This window comes from Perognathus longimembris, chromosome 9 (genome assembly GCF_023159225.1).
Source record: "Perognathus longimembris pacificus isolate PPM17 chromosome 9, ASM2315922v1, whole genome shotgun sequence".
NCBI classification, from domain to species: domain Eukaryota; kingdom Metazoa; phylum Chordata; class Mammalia; order Rodentia; family Heteromyidae; genus Perognathus; species Perognathus longimembris.
In genome coordinates, this window is record NC_063169.1 from 26,320,265 (window position 1) to 26,342,400 (window position 22,136).

The 22,136-nt window shown below is 46.2% G+C and overlaps 1 protein-coding gene across 1 annotated transcript in view; it reads right to left on the bottom strand.

The window, feature by feature from the left end:
* Ankrd6 (ankyrin repeat domain 6) overlaps positions 1–22,136 on the bottom strand; it is a 152,582-nt gene that overhangs the window by 9,497 nt on the left and 120,949 nt on the right. The window contains exons 4-12 of the mRNA XM_048353843.1: positions 18,869–18,967; positions 18,394–18,492; positions 12,859–12,957; positions 11,683–11,781; positions 8,086–8,184; positions 6,654–6,731; positions 2,406–2,510; positions 1,101–1,235; positions 276–461 (exon numbers count right to left, since the gene is read on the bottom strand). Of these exons, the coding sequence (XP_048209800.1) occupies positions 276–461; positions 1,101–1,235; positions 2,406–2,510; positions 6,654–6,731; positions 8,086–8,184; positions 11,683–11,781; positions 12,859–12,957; positions 18,394–18,492; positions 18,869–18,967 (999 nt within the window). The remainder of the gene's footprint in view (positions 1–275; positions 462–1,100; positions 1,236–2,405; positions 2,511–6,653; positions 6,732–8,085; positions 8,185–11,682; positions 11,782–12,858; positions 12,958–18,393; positions 18,493–18,868; positions 18,968–22,136) is intronic.

Sequence of the window (22,136 nt, forward strand, 5' to 3'; positions counted from 1 at the left end):
GGAGCAGGGGAGGAGACAGACTCATCCAGACTCTGGAATGTTCCATGGCTCAGCTCTGGTAGGCACTGAGAACATGCAGAGGGAAAGACATGGACCCTGCCTTCAAGCTGCCCATCTGTCCACTCTGGGGCCTCCAGAGCTTTGTTACCAAAGATAAGTGCAGAAAGCTCCATCAGTTTTTCACCCAAGTGGCAGGAGTGGATGGGTGACAGGCCATCCATCCCTGGAGCCCCCTGGGGAGCCTCTCAGGCCCATTTCCCGCAGGCCCCCAGTACCTGCATTACTTTCCCATCCTTGCCCCGGTACAGGGTGTACAGCTGGTATGCTCTGAATTCATGAGGTGGTGGTGGGGATGAACCGCGATGCCTGCTCTTCTTTTTGGGGTGATGATGGGTGTGCAAGTTCCTCTGGTGTCCGGGCTGTTGGTCAGCTGCTGGGGTGGGGTCAGACAAGGCGGACACCTGTAGGGGGAAGAGACAAACATCCCTGAGCCTGCGGCCTCGCCACAATGACATGCAGCCAGTGGCTCCTATCACCCCCACTTGTTGGCAAAGAACCTCATCTTCTTGTGTCCCATGGTGTTCAACTCAGAGCAACATATGTCCAAAGAAACACATAGGTCCATTTACCCTGTCCAAACTTAGATTTAGTTTTTTTCTTCGTTCGTGTGTGTGTGTGTGTGTGTGTGTGTGTGTGTGTGTGCATGTGAGAGAGAGAGGTGGGGGTGGGGTTCTGGGGCTTGAACTCAGGACTTGGGTATAGTATCTGAGCTTTTGTGCTCAAGGCTAGTGCTCTAGCACTTTAGTCATGACTCTACTTCTGGCTTTTTGGTGATTAATAGGAGATAAAAGTCTCATGGACTTTTGTGCCTGGGCTGGCTTTGAACTGTGATCTTCAGATCTCAGCCTCCTGAGTAGCTAGGACTACAGACATGAGCCACCACATCCAGCTGTGAGATTTCATTTGCTACGTTCTGGCTGTTTCAGTGAGGTTTCAAGGAGCCTTCGCTGCTAGCAGGATGGACAGCAGGATGTACAGCAGGACCTCCCACCAGCTCTCCTCTCCAGCCACCACATAGCCACTGTCACCTGCCTCCTGACCTTGGCTCTGGACTTTCTCCTCTGGTTATCCTTTGCTCTGGGTTCAGGAGAGGCAGACAGGAAATCTTCCCTGGCTTCTTCTTTTCGGAGAACAGCCTGTTCACTGCTGGGAGTGTCCCCGGCGGACACACTTCCCTACAGGGAAGAAAGGCCAGAACCTGTTCACCTGGGCCTGTCACCAGAAAGGCAAAGCCATCTGCCTGCAACACCCCATGTGGGAAGGGGAAATGTTCATGCCAGTAAATTTCAGATACCAGGAGCATTGCCTGTTAGTCTTAATATTTGGCTTTTAATTTGTTGGATCCCTAATGAAATCAATTCTATCTAGAACTCCAGAAACCAATCCCATACAAAAACAGCATTAGAGAGTTGGGGGTCTTTTCTATTTCAATTGAATATAGCCCCACTCGTTATGGGAACCATATGACAGAGAGAACCATTCAAAATGATGTGTATATATGTTTCTGTTCCTTGTGAGAATTTCTACAATTTAGTTTATATAATTTGTGTATAGGAACTCAACCTGAGTGACAATGCCTTAGCCTTGGAAATTGATGAGAAGATTCTAGACTGGCATACAGAAAAGCAAGTGCTCAGTGATAATATTTTATGTACCAACTGTTGCTTCTGTATTATGCTAATCATCCCCTCAGAGACTTTCAGGATGGCCAAGGACAGCCGAGGAAGCTGGTCACTCCCAGGCCCCTCACTAAGGGGGATGGACAAGGAGAACTGAAATCCACTCAGAAGCCACTTGCCCATGCCTTGTGCAGGGCTAGCCTGCCCTGAGGCTTCTTTTTCTGATTGGCACAAAGGAACCACATGGGCCAGCTCCATTCTCTAAGGAGAAACTGAGGAAGCAACCTGGGCCAGAAACTCTCATCAGAATCACCTGTAAGACTTGTTCCAACACAGCCTGCAGAGTTTCTAACCTGTTGTAAAGCAAAGCCTGGGAATCTGCATTTCAAACAAGGCCCCAGGTGACGTGGGACACCACACGTTTTTGAACAATGTGTCCATGTAGTTATAGGCACAGTGTCCAATGTCACCCATGCAGAGGGACAAAAGCCACAGGGACATGAGACTGGAGCATGGCACATCTTCACACACACACACACACACACACACACACACACATACGAGATCTGGAAAGAGTCTTGGAAGAACAGAGGACATGAAGCCAAAAGGAGAAAGAGCCCCAGGGGGGAGGAGAGCCAAGGAGGCGTGGCAGCCACCAGCAAGCCCCTGAGGATGCAGGGAGAGTGGCAGACAGGTGAGCTGGGCCAGGTAGGAGGACCCCCACACCTTGCTTTGTGCCACCTCATCTCTTGGCACCGACTGAGCCCTCCTTTCTTCCTTGAGCCTCTCTCTCCTTTTCCTCAGGCTTCGCCCACGACTGAAACGCAAGACCTGAAGGAAGCAAACAGCATGGTTACAGACCAGGGTGTGTGCAGCGTGGGAGGAGATCCACCCTGGGCCCCAGCACCAACCTGGAAGGACGCCCAGTCTGGTGGGAGAAATGGAGCATTCACATAAACATGCAACTCTGCACCTGCTGTGCTCCCTGGGTCTTGGGCTGAGCACAACAGGGATGCAGAAATGGGGAAGCCAGTGTCCCTGACCCTGAAAAGATTAGACACTAAGATGGTGATGAGGAGGAGGAGCAGGAGGAGCCATTGTACTAATAACTTATCAATTCCAAAAGGAAGCATATAATCTGCTCCTTACCATGCAGAGGTAAGAAGGAACCAGAAAAGTATATGGAGATGGAGGGGAATAAGGCAGATCCATCTAGCTTCAGGAGAAGACTGAGATCTGAAGATCACAGTTCAAAGCCAGTCTGGGCAGGAAAGTCCATGAGACGTTATCTTATCTCCAAATAACCAGCAAAAAAAGCCGCAAATGGAGGTGTGACCAGCTTTGAGCGAAAAAGCTAAGGGACAGCGCCTGGTCCCTGAGTTCAAGCCCTAGCACTGGCATGGACTAGGTTGGAATTGAGAAGCAGCTGGCTAACGAGCATTCAGCCTAGTGATTTTGGCCACTCTGTGTGCTCTATCTCCTCCAATGTAAAGACGAGGGGTTGTTGAAATGAACCAGAATTCAGTAGGTGGCTGGCATACATTGGGCCCCCTAGTCACTGCCAGGTGCCTCCCTACCTGCCTTAGAGTCCCTCAATCGAAAGAGAATGTTTAGCAGAATATGGACCTTTGAACTAGTGAAACCTTCAAGCAATGGCCCATAGTATTTAAAAGTGTAAAAGAGATCGTAGACTAAAAAAGTCTGGGAACCCGACCGGGGTTTGGGTCACTGGAGGAACACTTGCATGGCCTGCTCAAAGCCCTGGGTTCAATCCCACCATGACAATCACTTCTCTAAGCCATTGCTAATGCTATCTTCAAACTCCAGGGGAATCTTTTCTGAGAAAAGTAAATGACTTGTTCTGATTGTCTGCCTGGTTGATGGTCTCTTAGAATAGGCACAGCACTAAAAACAGCCTGAGATTCTCTTTCAGAGCATTGGTGAACCACATCAATCAAATATGACAAGCAACAGTCCGAAGTCATCCAAACACAAAACAATCCACCAGCAAAATTCCCTCCATTTACCATGCTATTAGCCAGCCCAAATAACTTTGCTTAGTTCATAGCTATTTCAGTGAACCATACCATCTTTCATTCACCTTTTCCATCACACAGAAACCAGAGAAAACTAATCATGAGGACCGGGACAAAAAAAAGTGCCCACTTAGTACCTCTGTGGGCTATTAATACCACATTCATCTAAGTGGTAGATCATGCCTGTAATTCTACCTACTCTGGAGGCTGAGGGCAGAGGACTGAGGTTCGAAGCCAGCTGGGGCAGACAGATATCAGAGATTCATATCTGCAATTAACTACCAAAAATCCAGTAGGTGTTGCTCAAGTGGTAGAGCACCAGCCTTAAGCAGAAAAAGCCAAGCAAGTGGATAAGGCCTTAGTTCAAGGTCCACTCAGGAAAAAAAGAATGGACTTCTCTTTGCTGACAAAACAAGAAAGGCTGTGTAACTGCAGATAACAGAACAGAATGCATAAAATAGTATGCATGGTCTCAAGTTCTTTTGTGCCGAGGAGAAGGGCGACGTACAATTGTGTGAAATAAACTTTATTTTAATATGTCACCCAACTTATTTGCAATTCATTCAGCATGGCTATAAACAAAACTTAAGTCACTTCCTTAGACTTTTCTGTATTTTGTAGAACTAGGGTTTGGACTCAGGGCTCTGGTCTTGACAGACAGTCACTCCACCACTTGAACAATTCCCTCCACGCAGTCCTTTGGGAAAGCTTTTCCCTGGGATGGGGAAGAACAATGAGAGATGGATTAAGGTTCCTGGGGAGTTCTGCAGCCACATAAGACTCTCTGGTCTCTGTGTTGGCTAAGGGGGGAGCTGGCTGCCCATCAAGTGGTCCAAAGCTGAAACACCAGATAAATGTAGTGGATTCTGACATTTACAGAGCATCCTGTACTTTTTTTTTTTTTTTTTGCCAGTCCTGGGGCTTGAACTCAGGGCCTGAGCACTGTCCCTGGCTTCTTTTTGCTCAAGGTTAGCACTCTGCCACTTGAGCCACAGCACCACTTCCAGCTTTTTTTTTTTTTCTATATATGTGGTGCTGAGGAACCATGTATGCAAGGCAAGCACTTTACCACTAGGCCATATTCCCAGCACCCATCCTGTACTTTTTTAAAAAAGTCTTTCAGTAGTAAGACTTGAACTCCATGCTACCACTTCAACCCTATTTCCAGCATTTTTTGCTTGGCTATTTTTTTTTTTTTTTTTTTTTTGGCCAGTCGTGGGCCTTGGACTCAGGGCCTGAGCACTGTCCCTGGCTTCTTCCCGCTCAAGGCTAGCACTCCGCCACTTGAGCCACAGCGCCGCTTCTGGCCGTTTTTCTGTATATGTGGTGCTGGGGAATCGAACCTAGGGCCTCGTGTATCCGAGGCAGGCACTCTTGCCACTAGGCTATATCCCCAGCCCCTTGCTTGGCTATTTTTGAGATAGAGTCTCATTTTCACAAAGGTCATCGATCCTCTTGCTTACATTTCCCACAGTAGCTAGGACGGCAAGCATGTACCAGCACACCCATCTATTTCTGTTGAAATGGGATCTTGAGAATTTTTCCTGGGCTGGATTTAAACTACAATCCTCCCAAGCTCAATCATTCACATGGCTGACAGATGAGCACCATTGCACCTAACTATTGGATAAGATTGGATCTGACTAAGTTTTTTCCCAGGCTGACCTCAAACCATGTTCCTCTTGATCTATGCTTTCTAAGTAGGTAGGAGCATAGAGGTGAGTGATTATGCCCAGCCACACCCTATACTTTTGATCCACGAGGGACCAGCACTTTGTTAAAATCAAGATTCACAGATGTGATTCTGTGGATGATCCTTTGTAAAAAGCTAGAGTGACAGCTGGTACCTCACACTTGTAATCCTCGCTGCTCAGGATGCTGAGATCTGGAGGACTGATGTATGAAGCCATCATGAGCAGAAAAGTCCATGAGACTTCATCCTCCAATTGACCGACAAAAAGCTAGGCTGTAGGTATAGCTCAAGTGGGAGTGCACCAGCAGTGAGCAAGCCGATTGGTGTCTGCTGTCATGTAACAGAATAGCTCCAAACTGGAAATAATCAAAATGTCTAACATTCATAAATAAATATGTATACATATACATATATATCTGCATATATACATTCATAAACATATACCTATATATGCATGCATATATACATATACATCTATATCTTCACACACACAACATTAATGAAATGGTTTAAAATCGACAGCAACAGAAGGAATATGCTTTCATTATACTGCATGTGTATAGAGACAGCAGAACATTGTCCTATTACAGTTAGATCAAAGGAAGGATACAATGGGGTATCCCACTTATAGAAGGAAAAGAATGTCTGTGAAAGGTAAAATGAGCCAACAAAGGCAGATGCTTCAGGGTGTTGGTATTACAAGTAGCTTAAGTATCATTAAATGTCTTTATTGATACTGAGATGTCAACCTCTATTTAAATGACATTCATCATTATTTTTGAATAAGGATCAACATAGCATGATTTGATTTAAAAAGGAAAGAACCCTCCTCAGCTTCTGGCCTCTGGTGGCCTCACTAGGATGGTCCCTTCTCCCATCTTCCTCCAGACAGGTACCTCCCTCCTGCATCATCCTTGTTCAGGAAGGGAATCTGCCCCAGCCCCTCACTCCCCACCTCTCTCAAATGCTGTACTAGGAGCTTTATCCCAGGCTATGGAGGTGGACATTAGGGTCCAGAAAGCTAGTGGTGCCTGTCTGGCCAAAGGAAAAAATCACGCCATGTCTAAAAAGCAGGACTTGAAGTCTCATCTAGGACAACCACATGCATGTCTACATTCCAACTGCCCAGCTGCTAGGCCCATCGATTTCCTGTTGAGTTTCAGTTGCCTTCACTAGATGCCAACCCGTGGCCTCACAGTGACTGCAGCCTGTGCCATCTGACAAAGGAAAAGTAGGGAATCCTACCTGGGGAGCTTTCGTGAGGAGCAGAGCAACTTCGGGATTGTTGTGGTAGCGGGCAGTCTCCAGTGGGGTCTGGCCTGCCTGAGGAAAGGCACAAGGGAGGACAGGTGAAGAAGAGACCTCAAGAGTGTGCAGTTCTGCATGGAGTCACAGCCAGTGACCCAGTGCACTCAGCCATACAAGGCCACGCGCAATGGCCCTGCTCCTCAGCCCGGCCCCAGAGCATGCTGACGGACACTTCCCAGCCACAGAGCAACAAGGGCTGTGCCTCAAACAAAGGCGTGGGGCACTGCCCACCAAGGAATGCTTGGAACAAAGAAAGAAGGGAAGGTAAAACCGAGGAGAGTTAAGGAAGTATATTTCTGCTGAGGAGACATCCAAAGAATCATACAGTGCTCCTAGAGATGCGTTTTCCCTGGGGTAGTACACCTGGAGGGGCAGATCAGGCCTGGCCAGAGTCTCAGTCTTAGGTTGTAAAGAAAGTCATGAGGCAGGGCTACAGCCATAATGTAGGCTCCTAGAAGATGTGGCCAAAAACCAGGAGGGGATAAGAGTGAGGTTCAGAAGAGTGGGAGGGTGTTCTAGCCATCCAGGGCAGGTTCTAGAGCAATCATCACAAGGCAAGAGGAGGGAAGGGAGTTAGACTTAGAACGCAGGAAGACAAGCCTTTGGCCAGCTTTCACTAGCCCCAAATTCTACAATCACTCTACCCCAGGCCTTACTGAAGGTCAGCCTCCAGGAGCGAGGATAGCTGGGCTGTGCTTGCTGTGAGACCAGAGAAGTGGAGGTGAAGAGATAAGGAAGGAATATGTGAGGTGATCTGGGAGAGAAAGGCATTGAAGCTCTGCGATGATTCTCCTGATGGCCACAAGGCCGTTTTGCTGAAGACCACATTCCTTTCATGGGTTTGAAACTGTGTGTGTGTGTGTGTGTGTGTGTGTGTGTGTGTGTGTGTGTGTGTGTGTGTAGTGCATGTGTGCACACCAGTACTAGGTTTTGAACTTAGGGCGTGGGTATTTTCCCTTAACTTTTTATTCAAGGCTGGAACTCTACCACATGAGCCATAGCTCCACTTCAAGCTCTCTGGTGATTAATTGGAGATCAGAGTCTCATGGACTTTCCTGGTTAGGGTGGCTTTAAACCACAGTCCTCAGATCTCAGCCACCTGAGTAGCTAGGATTAGAGGTGTGAGCCACCAGTGCCTATCTTGGAACTCACTTTTGGTATCATACATCTTTCCTACACTTCCCTGAGCCTCCTTTTTCTGCCAGTTTATGCTCACTGCTGCTAGCTGTCTAAAAGGGGCCCTTAGAGCTAGGGTTCCCCCCACCATGTCCACCCGGAGGGCCCCAAATGCTGTGGCCTCAATGGAGCTTGTTGGAGCCTCAGGATCTGCAGAGGATTAGGCACCCCCAGCACCCCCGTCTCAACTTACATTGTTCACTATGGTCCCATCTGCTCCAGCTTCCAGTAAGATTTTCACCACCTTCTTGTGATTTAGGGCAGCAGCAACATGCAGGGCTGTGTCTCCAGCCTGAAAAAAAGTCAGAAAAACATCTTCTAAACCCATCTTGCCCTGGGCTTCTGTTTCTGTTTTTCATCCCCCAGTCTAGGCCCTCCAAAGCCACGATTTTCCTAAACCAGACACAAAGGTCTTGTGGTAGATCATTGTGTGGTGCTATCTAGAAATCACAGAACTGGATGTGTCATGTTCTTTTCTAGTTGGGGGGTCCAGAAGTCATAGAATTGGAATAAATCAAGGGCAAAGAGTGCCTGGCTGGGTTGCTGAGAATGGTGGGGCTCAGCATGTCAGAGGCAGGATAATGGAGTTTAAGTCCCTGTGCCTCTGACCCGAGAAGTCAGAGAATCATATGGGTTCTGAGATGGAGATTGAGCAGATGCTGTGATGAATAATTCCTCAGTACTGAAGGTAATAGCCCAACCCTCAGCCACCAGTGTGGGCCAATAGGGGCCTCTGGGACTTCACCCATCTGTACGCTCTTAGGCCCTTTTGATGGAGCTGTCAAGAATCGGTGTTCATGTAAAACCAACTGTTTGCTGTCTCTTACCATTTGGCCCATAGGTAAATTGCCATAATATTAAAAGTGTTTTCCATCACCTCTGAAAGAAGAACTCACACGTTTCATCTTAGTAGGCTAATTCTGAAATAAATGCTATTGTTTCCCAAGCAAAAACTATGTATGTAAACCCAGACAAATACAGAAGAAGAGAAATAATCCAGTCTGTGTCAAGCCCGGTGATCAGGCAAAAAGCCTTACTACTTGATAGGAAGGATCTCTGAGGAGAAGCAAACATGTTTCTGTCATTGCAGCAGCATGTAGTTCTGTGATGGAAGAAAAAAGAATGCAATCTTGGCTGCGTAACAGAAAATACTGGGCAGCTCTAAAAGAAAATAGATGCCAAGGTCCTTCCTGGTTCCATTGATCTGCAGTGTGAGTTGGCCTGGGTATTTAGTTTTTTTTCAGGAGTTGAATTCAGGGACCTCACACTCATTTGGCTTGCCTCACTGTGGCTAGTGCTCTACCCCTGGAGCCAGACCTCCAGCCCAGTTTTTTGCTAGTTAGTTGGAGATGGGTGTCTTGGAATGTTTGGCTTGGGCTGTCTTTGAACTGCAGTCTTCCAGGTCTCAGCCTCCTGAGTAGTTAACATGTAGAAGTGTGAGCCCCTGGTGCCCAGCAGGGCACTGAGGATTCTAAAGGCCCCTGGTTGACTGTGACTATGTGATCAGCTGCCATGGTTGAGCAGCATGGGGTACGGAGATAGGGAAGCAGAACAAGGTAAGCTAGAATCCACTAGAGAGGCTGCGCATGGGCAGAGTTTAGGTCTTTTTCTTTCTTTTCTGACAGTAATGGGGTTTGAACTCAGGCCCCAAAGCTTGCTAAGCTGCTACTCTGCACTCAGCCATTCTGCCAATCCCTTTCTACGTTGGTTACTTTCAAGATAGGATCTCACTTTATGCCCAGGCTAGCCTGGACTGCAACCTTCCTATTTGTGCCACCCTTTGTCAATGGGATTATAGTCTGGCACCACTGTGCCCAGCTACTGATCAAGAATGAATCTCTTGAGCTTTCTTTGCCCAGCCTGGCCTTGAACCTTGATCCTCTGATCGCTGCCTCCTAAGTAGCTAAAATTAGTCTTGAGCTACTACACTCAGCTACACTGAGCTATTTTATTAATTCAGTGATTTTTCCTCACGGCTGCATATCAGACAGGGAGCTTTTAAAAAACACTACTGCTTAGACCAGAAGTGTTGGCTCTTTTGAACTGAGATAAGATTCAGGAATTTTTTTCCACATAATATTGTCTTTAATTACCTTAAGTCTTATGGCCACATAATTTACAAATTACCTCCTTTATCTCAATTCTTTTCTCTAAGAAGCTGGCAAAAAGCACCACTATCAACCACACATACATAATAGTTCCACAAAAACTTGTGAATAGCTGCATAAAGAAAATCCTGAATTATAACTTTGTCTTAGTATTCAAAAATAAAGTTAGTATTGTATCTATCATAGTCACTTTTAAAAGCATCCTAACTTACAGACCAACTGTAAAATGTGAGAAGTGTTAAATATTCTTTATTTGACATTTATACATAAGCCACACGAAAATATCTTTCAATAAGTAAAAGGCAGATTTCAGAGTCAGGGAATCCTAATTAAATTGGCTTAGTCAAGACCAAAAATATAAACATTGCTTCCTCATCTTCAATCATTGCCTTTAACAAGTTTATGATCACAAATTCAAACAGGTTAATTTTGCTTGATTGTCAGACAGTGAAGGGATTTCCCCCGTGTTTAAAAGATGTTTTCATAGTTAGCTATATATAAATATAATATAAAACCAATATAAATGAATATAAAACCAATATGACAGATTTGGAGATGGTATTCCCTAACTTGTTGAAAAATAGATTCAGGAATTTTTAATTGCCCTATTGATTTTTATATGCATCCAGAGTCAAAATTCACTGCTATAAACCTGGGCACTAGTGGCTCACATCTATAATCCAAGCTACTCAGGAGGCTGAGATCTCAAAGATTGTGATTTTTTATTTATTTATTTTTTGGGGGCCAGTCCTGGGCCTTGGACTCAGGGCCTGAGCACCATCCCTGGCTTCTTTCCGCTCAAGGCTAGCACTCTGCCACCTGAGCCACAGCGCCCCTTCTGGCCGTTTTCCATATATGTGGTGCTGGGGAATCGAACAGAGAGGCTCATGTGTAGGAGGCAAGCACTCTTGCCACTAGGCCATATTCCCAGCCCAAAGATTGTGATTAGAAGCTAACCTGGGCAAAAAGAAGTTTGCTAGGCTCCATTTTCAAGTAACCAGTAAAAAAGCACAACTGGAGGCATGGCTCAAGTGAGAGAGCACCAACCTAGTAAATATATCAAGCAAGTATGAGGAACCCCTCCAATTACTCTTATAAGGTATGTGTGGGGGGGGGGGTAGTTATTAATGTCTTATACAGAGACTTATAAGGTATATTTTATATAAATCACATCTATTTTTTTAATTTCAGATTTATGTACTCAAACTCAGCAAAAGCAAACACCACACCATTTAGGTATCAATAAAAACCCTAACAACTGATTTCTTTTATCCAAATGACAACTGGAAAGCATGCACATTTCCATGGTTGACTGTACTTCATCTCAGCTTCATTTCAATAGCACAAACACGGATTGTGGCTCCAGTTGTCTCAGAAATAAGATCTTCCAGCTGCTGCAAGCAGAAATTGGTCCTTGAATTTTGACCGTCCCAGTGAACAGACTCCAGGAAGTCCAGGGACTCCAAATTGCCTTGCTTCTTTACCAAGCCACATGCTTCCCTTTGGATTTTTTTTAAGTCGCATTATTAACAAAACCCACCCATAGGATATCCATGAAAGTGCTCAAAATTCACATGTAGAGATGTGCAAGGGAATGACCCAGAGGAGGCAGGGGCACTGGAGCCAGTGGGTCAGCCATGCGGGCCGGAGTGTGTGGGGATGGCAAGGACACATGCACTGACCTGGTTCTTTTCATGGACAGAACAGAAAGCACTGAGGAGGAGCCGAATGATGGGCAAGTGATTATAGCGTGCAGCAATGTGCAAACAGGTGTCGCCTGCCTGCGGACAGAGAGCACAGTCAGCATACAGAACATAACAGAAAAAAATATCATGTAAAAGCTGCTAGGTTCAGTTCATTTACACCAAACAGTTTTGCAAGTATTACTTTTGTAGTTGTTTGTCTTTTTTTTTAGGGGGGAGTGAGGGATGAGGTAACAAACAGTACAAGAAATGTACCCAATGCCTAATGTATGAAACTGTAACCTCTCTGTAATTCAGTTTGATAATAATATATATATATAAAATAAAAATAAATAAATAAATAAAAGAACAAAAAAAAAAGCTGCTAGGTGGCAGTACTGGGACTTGAACTCAGAGTCTGGGCACAGTCCCTGTGCTTCTCTTCACTCAAGGCTGGTGCTTTACCATTTGAGCCATAGCTCTACTTCCCAGCTTTTTGGTAGTTAATTGTAGGTAAGAGTCTCATGGGCTTTCTTTCTCGGGCTGGTTTCAAACCATAAACCTTAGATCTCAGCCTCCTGAATAGGTAGGATTATAAGCATGAGCTGCCAGCGCCTAGCCTTAGGATGGATTTGATAAAACTGCCCCAAGCAAGGAGATCTTCCATGATCTTTTGGAGAAGCCAGTTATTTTCCTGCCAGTGTGTCTAAGGCATAGGGTTTATATGAGAAGAGGCGTCTGCGAGGGAGGCAGGCCTCCTCAGCTCATCGCAAGGACACCTAAGTCATCAATTGACTTGCCTTTGAAGACGCTAGCTGTGGAGCCTTACAGGACCTCCCTGAGCTGTGTGGCACCATTGTATATATGACAGTCCCATGTGGGAGATATGCCCCAGATGCCACAGAGACCTTAAGAAGACATTTACAGATTTCCTACACTATTCTAGACAGTCACATACTGAAAAAAATGGGAGGAGTAATATTTCCAAGTTTTTCAATTCTTCTCGTCTTCAAAATGACCCCTAAGAAAGTTAGCAAAAACAAAAAAAAAAGAATAATTTAGAGATAGGCCCCAAATACTCTGACATCTTAACTTCTTGATGTTAATATGCAAGCACACTGTGGGGGTTATCTTCCAAAGTGACACGAGAGAAGGCTCGAGAAGCTGTTCACCCACGTTATTTTTGAGGTCAGCGCGGGAACCACCCAGCAGGAGGACGCGTGCGCTCTGAGAGTGGCTGTTCTGGCAGGCCAGGTGCAGGGCTGTGTTCCCCGCCTTGGAGAGAGGCAGAGAGAGGGGAAGACACGTTAGCAGCACGTTTCTGCACAGACTTACACACAGTGCAGCAGGGTGGCACTTTCTCACTCACTCGCTCACATTCTGCCTCCTGGTGGGGGTCCAGTAGGCGGCTTCGGAGGCAAGGATGCTGAGTGTGGAATCTGAACAGGTGCAGGAGTTCTAGCTGTCATTAACCCTCAGCTCCTGGGGCTGGGGGTGGGGGTGTGGGGGATGATTGAGAGATTTCCAACTAAGTATACAAAGGACCTTATTTTAGGGGATGGAAGCATTCTATATCTGTGGTAGTGATTACCTAGTAGTATACAATGGCTCACAGTCACAGTGTAATTTGCTTTCTTACATAAAATGATAAAATTTATGCATGGAAATTCTACCTCAAAAATCTGACAGAAAAAAAAATATGACCAAAGCTGGATATGATAGCACATGCTTGTCATCCTAACGGCTACAGGAAGCCTAAAACAGGTGGATCAAGGTCTACATGCTTGTTCAGGTAAGGAGCAAGGCCCTATTTCAAAAATGACTGGAAAATAATAACAAAAACAGCTTGCTATTGGCGCAAAAAATAGACCCGAAGATCAATGGAACAGATTAGAAGACCCAAAATAAAACCACATACTTACAATCATCTGATATTCAACAAAGGAGCCAAAGACAAACAGTGGCAAAAACATAACCTCTTCAACTATTGCTGCTGAGAAACCTGGGCAGCCACATACAGAAAACCAAAAGTGGATCCCTGCTTGTCACCATGAACTATCATCAACTCAAAATGGAGTAAAGACTTCAACATCAGACTCAAAGCTCTGCAACTACTGCAAGACGGAGTAGGAGAGACACTAGAACTTATAGGCAGACAGGAACTTCCTGAATACAGTCCCAGGGGCACAGCAGATTGGAGAGAGACTTAACAAATGGGGCTACATCAAAATAAGAAGTTCTTGCACAGCTAAAGACATAGCCACTAAACTAAAAATACAGCCAACCAATTGGGAAAAGATCTTTACCAGCAATACATCAGACAAATGCCTAATATCCAATATATACAGAGAGCTCAAGAACCTAATCCCTCCCAAACCTAATAAACGAATCCCTAAATGGTCAAGGGAGCTAAAGAGAGACTTCTCAGAAGAAGAGGTAAGTGGCTGGGGATATGGCTTAGTGGCAAGAGTGCTTGCCTTGTATACATGAGCCCTGGGTTCAATTCCCCAGCACCACATGTACAGAAAACAGCCAGAAGTGGCGTTGTGGCTCAAGTGGCAGAGTGCTAGCCTTGAGCAAAAAAGAAAACAGGGGCAGTACTCAAGCCCTGAGTCTAAGGCTTAGGACTGGCAAAAAGAAAAAAGAAGGGGAGGGGGGAGGAGGAGGGGAGGGGAGGAGGAGGAGGAGGGGGAGGGGGAGAGGGGGAGGAGGAGGAGGAGGAGGAGGAGGAGGAGGAGGAGGAGGAGGAGGAGGAGGAGGAGGAGGAGGAGAAAAAGAAAGAAAAGATAACAAAGAAACATGTGAGGAAATGCTCATCATCCCTAGCCATAAAGGTAATGCAAATCAAAACAACCTGGAGATACCATCTTACAACAACAAATGCTGGCAGGGATATGGAGAAAAAGGAACCCTACTGCACTGCTGGTGGGAATGTAAACTAGTACAACTACCCTGGAAAGCAGTCTGGAGGTTCCTCAAAAAATAAACATGGAGGGGCTGGGGATATGGCCTAGTGGCAAGAGTGATTGCCTCATATACATGAGGCCCTGGGTTCAATTCCCCAGCACCACATATACAGAAAATGGCCAGAAGGGGCGCTGTGGCTCAAGTAGCAGAGTGCTAGCCTTGAGCAAAAAGAAGCCAGGGACAGTGCTCAGGCCCTGAGTCTAAGGCCCAATCCTGGCAAATAAATAAATAAATAAATAAACAAACAAACCAACAAAATAAACATGGATCTTCCCTATGATGCAGCCATGCCACTCCTAGACATCTACCCTGAGCAATAGGAATCAGAATACGAGAAGGACAACTGTACCTCTGTGTTAATTGCTGCACTGTTCACAATAGCCAAGATATGGAAACAACCCAGATGCCCCACAATAAATGAATGGATCCAAAAAATGTGGTACCTATATACAATGAAATTTTACACAGCCATTAAAAGGATAAAATAATGGCATTCACAGGGAAATGGATGGAACTAGAACAAATCATGTTGAGCCAAGTAAGCCAAGATCAGAGAGACAAATGGCATGTGTTCTTCCTGATATACGGATGTTAGATTTAAAATGCAACATGATATGACAAAGTATACAGGATTCTAGATACCCACACACAGAGAGACCAAAAGAGGATAGTCTTAGGAGAAAAGCACCAAATTGTAACACCCAGGCACCTCCTCATATGTATGTAAAATTATATACATACTGAAATGAACTCCAAAGATAAGGAAACAAAGGACCTTTCCTTAATGTATCTGTTTTTAGAGGACTCCGTATTCTTCACCTCATACACGGTGTATACACATGCACATCTGAGGGAAGGTGGGGGAGGGCACAGAATCAATGGAAAGTGGGTGAAAATGTGGAGCAGCAGGGCCCATTGGCTGCACTGGACAGTGATGAAAATGAACCAAGCAACTCGTGGGAGGGAGAAAATGACAGGGATGAGGGTACAGCTGATACTAAGCAAAAGGAAAGAAATGTACTTATCACCTGACGTACAGAAAGGTAACCTTGTTGTAAATCACCTCTAAAACAACAATAAAGTAATTTTTTAAATAAAATGACCAGCAAATGTTTCTCTGTGTGCACGTGTTTCATGTGCTTGCTTTTTTTTTGTTTATGTGCATGCGTATATTATGTATGCTTGTTTTCTTCTATTTGAATGCATGTAGGTGTGTGGGATTTTGCCCACAGCTACTCCTACTACTTTATCAGACAGGGAACCGCAAGTCTTTTACCTGCATATATGAACCAAACACAAAAGGAAGAGCCCACTGAACTCTAGGATGTATTTCAAAACTTCCTTAACAAACATGATTCTTTTTATGTTCCTCTTGCCTTTTATCTCCTTATCTTTCTAATCTCAATTAAAGTGACATAACTTTAGAGCTGGGAATGTGGCTTAGTGGTAGAATGCTTGCGTTGCATGCATGAAGCCCTGGGTTCGATTCCTCAGCAGCACATAAACAGAAAAAGCCAGAAGTGGTGCTGTGGCTCAAGTGGTAGAGTGCTAGCCTTGAGCAAAAAGAAGCCAGGGACAGTGCTCAGGCCCTGATTTCAAGCCCCAGGACTGGCAACAACAACAATAAAAAGTGGCATGACTTAAAAAAAAAAATCGCAGCAAAAGACCAGTGCTGAGGGTGCCTGCCTAGCAAACACAAAGCCCTGAACCAAACCCCAGCATCACCACCAAGCACAAGGACACAGGCATGGGAGCGCACTGGGGAGCTTCATCTGAAGGATTCTAAGCAGAGGAAGAGCAGGATAGAAAAAGCACTACTCAAAAAGCTTCTGAAGTAATGCAAGACGATTACAATAAGCACAAAACAGGGGGCGGGGGGGGGGGGCGGGGGCAGAAGAGACATGAAGAATGTCCGGAGACACGAAAATGGTGAGAGAGAGAACAGAGATGGATGAGAGTAAAGGCGATGACCAAAGGAAGACCACTATTCCATCCCTGTTGCCATGAGAACAAGGCTGGCTTGCTTCCCCACGCTCTAATAAACCAAAGGAATGGAAGCAAGCCACTGAGCCACATCCTGCTTTTCAGAGTTCACTGGTGCATCTCCACCTTTAGTAGGCAGCAAGCGAGGCCTCAAAGAAGTCATGACCTTGGTGCAGACTCCTTCTGGCACAACTAGTTAATACTAGATCTTGCTCCTGACTTTGTGGTTGAAGATCTGCCATGGAGATGTGTGTGCAAGGGCTAGAGATAGTCACTGTCAAACCCTACTGTGTTGTGAACTGCTCCACAGACTGTGTGTTTTAGAAAAATTACTAAATGCTGTTCACAGCCTCCATGATGCAGCCCCCAGACCCTATCCTAGCATATCAGCTTCAATACATCACCATCCCATGATGCCACAGATGCAAGTGCACTGTGGGAAATTCTCAGTCTCTTTCAAACCCTTACCACTACTCTCTACTACTTCCTCATCTTAAGAATACTTATCATGCTTTTTTGAGTATGTGTGCCAATACTGGGGCTTGAACCTAAGGCCTTGTGCTCTCCCTTGGCCTTTTGGCTCAAAGCTGGTGGTCTACCACGGAGCCAAAGCTCCACTTGTTGCATCTTGGTTAATTAATGATAAAGAGTCTCACAGGCTTTCTTTTTTGCCCAGGATGGTTCTGAACTGTGACCCTTACATCTGTCTCCTGAGTAGTGCAGTTGGTTTGCAGGTATTTTTACCAGCATGTTTTACGCCTCTGGATATGTGTGGTGCTGGGGATTGAACACAGGGCTTCATGTGTGCCACACAAGTGCTCTACTGCTGAGCTGCATCCCCAGCCTTTTTCTTTTTCCCTTCCCTTTCCTATCCTAGGAGGGCAGCTACTGGGTACAAATCTAGACCTGCCTTTCTTGGGGTGGTGCTGGGGACTGAAATAGTGGTCTTACAGGGCTGAGGCCAACCCCAACACCAAGTTAACCCTCAACTGGCAGAACAATTTTTAAGGTTTTTAAACTTCATTTTGCCAACTTGCTGGCCAACGGCACCTGCTCCCATGCTGCTGCCTAGCATAGCAGCTTCTGAAGAAGCCACGCCATGCCACGCACTCTTGCTGCCACTGGTGATAGGATTTTCAAGTTCTTTGCTGATAGGTTTAGTGTCAATTCTCTGCTGCTATGCTCTCCCAATAGACAAGATATTTTTTCCCCATAGGCTAGGACTGTTTATTGAGGAACAATGAAGGGCACAGCCTTCCAGCAGGCCACAGGCTGTGCCCAGACAAGAATTTTTGTGTATGCCAGTCCTGGGGCTTGAACTCAGGACCTGGGTGCTAACCCTGAGTTTTCTGTTTAAGGCAAGAACTCTACTTCTTGAGCAACAGCTCCACTTCCAGGTTTCTTGGTAGTTAATTGGAGTTAAGTCTCATGGACTTTTCTTCCCAGGCTGGCTTGAAACCATGATCCTCAGATCTCAGTCTCCTGAGTTTGCTAGGACTCCAGGCATGAGTTACTGGTGCCTGATGGAGATGGTAATTTGATGTAGGCTTCTGGCAGGAGCGTCTCTACACTGCTGGTGGGCAAGGTCCTGGACTGGACCATGATCTGCTTCTGCCCTTCTCTGCGAATGACCTTGTGAGTTCCAGGCTCTACTCATCCCACCAAGCACTTGCTCTGCTCACTGAGAGACAGAGACAGGCAGAGAGGCCCATAGGCATCCTCACACAGGAGGGGCCCCTCCCAGCACCTGCCCAGCCTCACCTTGTTCCTGGCAAGCAAGTTGGCTCCGGCTTTAACAAGCAGCTTGGCTGACTGGCTGAACCCATGCCAGGAGGCTTCATGCAGGGCTGTATTCCCGTCCTAAGGAGCACACAGGGCAGAAAGCACATTACTCGGGGCTGGGGGCATGGCTCAGCATGGCTCAGGTAGTGGAGCACCAGCCAGTGAGCAGAAGCATCAGATACCATATTTCAGTCCTGTCCTCAGGGGAAAATAAAAAAGCAAGCACATTACTTAAGGCCTGACTCTTCTCATGATAGCCAACGTGGCCTGGGGGGCTCCTACAGTATTCCACGGGCTCTCAGATGGCTTCAAGGAAAGCTGAGCTCATTCCATCATGTTGAATTATGAATGGTAAGACAGGAATAGCATCTTGGGTAGCCAAAGGGGTTCCCCAAGTCCTCTAGGCCCCCCAATTCTTGATCTAGGAGCAAGCAGATGATAGGACCCGCTTCACCTTGTCCTGTCTGTCCAGGGCACAGCCCTCCTGGACCAGGGCTGTGATGATCTCCGTGTTCCCCACCACTGTGGCCCGGTGCAAGGCTGTCTGGTCCCCCTGTAAAGTGACACAGAGTCAAAAGCAGCAGGCAGTTTCCCCGGCACCCCAATATCCCTACCGCCATAGCTCTTCCACTCAGATACCAGGGCGCCTCCTGCCCTTCCACCCAGCACATGGGTTCCCTGCAGAAGGGCATGGCCAGCAGGGGCCAGGAGACCACGCACATGGCAGAGCAGTGATGGCAACAACAATCCTGGGCCTCGGAGAGCAACCTCAAAACCAAGGGCTGGGCCTGGTCCTGTCACCCAGGGTCAGATGACTCCCACATGAGGGAAGTGCGGGTCTGGGAGCTGGGCTGTATGTGCGGTGCGGTGAAACTGCCTGTGAGGCCCAAGTCCTCCTGTGCTGGTTTATGGGAGATTGCTCTGCAGCTATGTCAGTGAGTCACACTCCTGCTTTGATGACAGGCAGTCGCCAAGAGCAGGCAAGGGTTTGCTGTTTCATCTGAAAACTTAAGGACTGTGGCCTCTCCCTGCATATTTTCAAAAAGCCTCTTCTGGGATTCTGAGGGGCAACATGCTTGCTGATTTATGCTTCAATTGGGCCCCTTTTCTCCGAGAACATTCCTTACATTGTCAACTGTATTTCTCCTTGAGGCACCAAAGGGAACTTGATTCGTGACCCTAAGTACACTGGGGGAAAGGACTGAATGCTACAGAGATAAGGTCAGATGTAAGGAGAGACTTCCAGGCCTCTAAGCACAAGTTCTCCCTGACACATATTCACGAAGTCAAGTTGAGGCAAACATAGTCAAGCCTGTGGTGTAGACTTGAAAGGAGAGATCAGTGAACAGTGTGGAGATTTTCTGGCAGAGAGGAATGAGAATAGGGCCAGGTGACCAGAAGACCTTGGGTGTGCATAGCCTTGAAGCGAGATCTACCTCTACTAGAGTCACCTCTCTAAGCCTCAAGATCTTCACCTTGGTTGAAGATCTAGCCCTGGGCTAGCCAGGAATGATGGCTCATTCCTGTAATCCCAGTTGTTTGGGATCAGGAGGATTGGATTTCAAAGACAAGCAGGGCAAAAAGTTAATGAGACCCCATCTCAAGTAAAATACTGGGCAAGGTAGCACCTATGATCCCAGCTACGCAGGGGGTACTAATAGGAGGATTACAGTCAAGGCTGGCCCAGATAGGAAGATAAGATACTACCTGAAAAGTAACTAAAGCAAAATCCAGGCTGGGGATCTGGCTCAAGTGGTAGAGCATCTGTGTAGCAGGAGGCCTTGAGTTTAAATCCCAGTCACTCACAAACACACACACACACACACACACACACACACACACACACACACACAGTTGGAAATCCTCTTCCTTTCCCTTTTGGAGATTCAGTTGGTAAGATTGACACAAAGGAAATTTCCCAACAAAGCATAGATTCACAAAGTACACATTCCTGGCCATTGCTAGTTCTCAACCCAAGTGAGGCAAGAGAAACATCGTAAGATAGGTAACAAGCCTAGTACAGTAGCTCCCCTCTATAAATTCATCTACTTGGGAAGTGAAGATTAAGAGGAAAGCCCGGGCTCCTTAGCACTGCCATGGCCTCCTGTTCATTGTCCTTCTGCACCTTTCCCCCACCTCTCGAAATCAGGTTGAGGCAGGTCTCACTGGACCACCACACCAGATGCTTTTCTGCATTGCTTTCGGCTACTGCAAATCAGTGAACAAATTATATACCTGTTATCAAGCATGAGTTGGACTCAAGCTGGTTTTGGGGAGACTGCTCTTCATTCTCTTTTTTCTGGGAATACATCCTTAGATTACCAACTATATTTCTCCTTGAGGCACTAATGGGAACTTGACTCTTTCCTCTAATTGCAGTGCTGAATTCAGCCTGCTTGGTAGTTCACGTCTGGAATTCTCGCTACTCAGGAGACCTAAGATCTGATTATCACGGTTCATAGTCAGCCCAGGCAGCAAAGTCTGTGAGACTCTTATCTCCAATTCACCAAAAGGCTAGGAGTGGAGTTGTGACTGAAGTGGTAAAGTGCCAGGTTTGAGAGAAAAAAAAGTCTAACAGTAAGTAGTTCAAGCTCCAGTACTGGCACACAAAAAAGCCATTTTTAAGTTACCAAGATGAGAATGAAAGGCTCTGAGAGACAATCACAGGAAAAAGGGCTCACTCAGGTTATCATCTTGAAACTGCTCTCCCTTGAACACAACACAAGTCACACAGCTTAACATTTGAGATGCTCAGCTGAATCAGCCAGTTAACTGCTGATCACTCTTGCCTCCTTCAAAATTAAAAGTTACTGTTGAGAGATTTCCTCTTTGAACACACACACACACACACACACACACACACACACACACACACACCCCACAGTGATCTACTATATCTAATGAATGCAAGCAGCCACAACCTCTATTGCTATATCAATTCTGAAACTTTGAAAGGGAGTGTCAGGGAAAATACAGCTCTTCCACCACCATTAATTCAGTGGGTACTAACTGATGCCTTACTAAGCACCAAGTGTCATGGCATCTAATTCTCTGACTATATTGCTCTGCCTGGAAAAACCAGCTAGGTACCCCGGTTGGGTCAGAATTCAGGTCATCAAGGCTCTGTGCATTCACTCAAAGCTGTTCCCAACCTCTGAAGCCAATTAACCTTAGGAAATGGGGTGGGGGTGGGGGACTATGGGGAGAGAAACAGGTGTCTGAGAGGTTGGAGCTGCCTCATTATGCAAGCTAAGTGCTTAGCACAGAGCCTGGCCACTATTTGTTGAATGATTAATTACAGAAGTAAAGGAAAAAATGCTGCAGCCAGAAGTTGGAAGAGCCAACGACCTTACAATTTGGCACTTTAATGTGGAACATGCTGACCTGTTTGCAGAGGAACAACCACTGTCTGCCCTCCCTTTTCCTAAGACATCTCAGTTCCTCACATAAAAGCTCTGGCTCAGCTCTGCTTATAAAAAACAAACAAACAAACAAGCAAACAAAAACATCTCTGGAACCTCTGAGGTCTTTGTTTTGAAAGGCTTCTATTTCTGTCTTCAGTGTGGAAGAATACAGGGAGTATTCAAAGATAAGCTCCTGAAAGAAATGCCAGTCATGCTGGGATGGAGGGCACCCCTCTTTGGGAGGAATTCCTCACCCCTTGGGGGCACAAGCAGACATGCTACCAAAGTAGGTGCCCAAAGCAAGGTGCTGACCTCTTC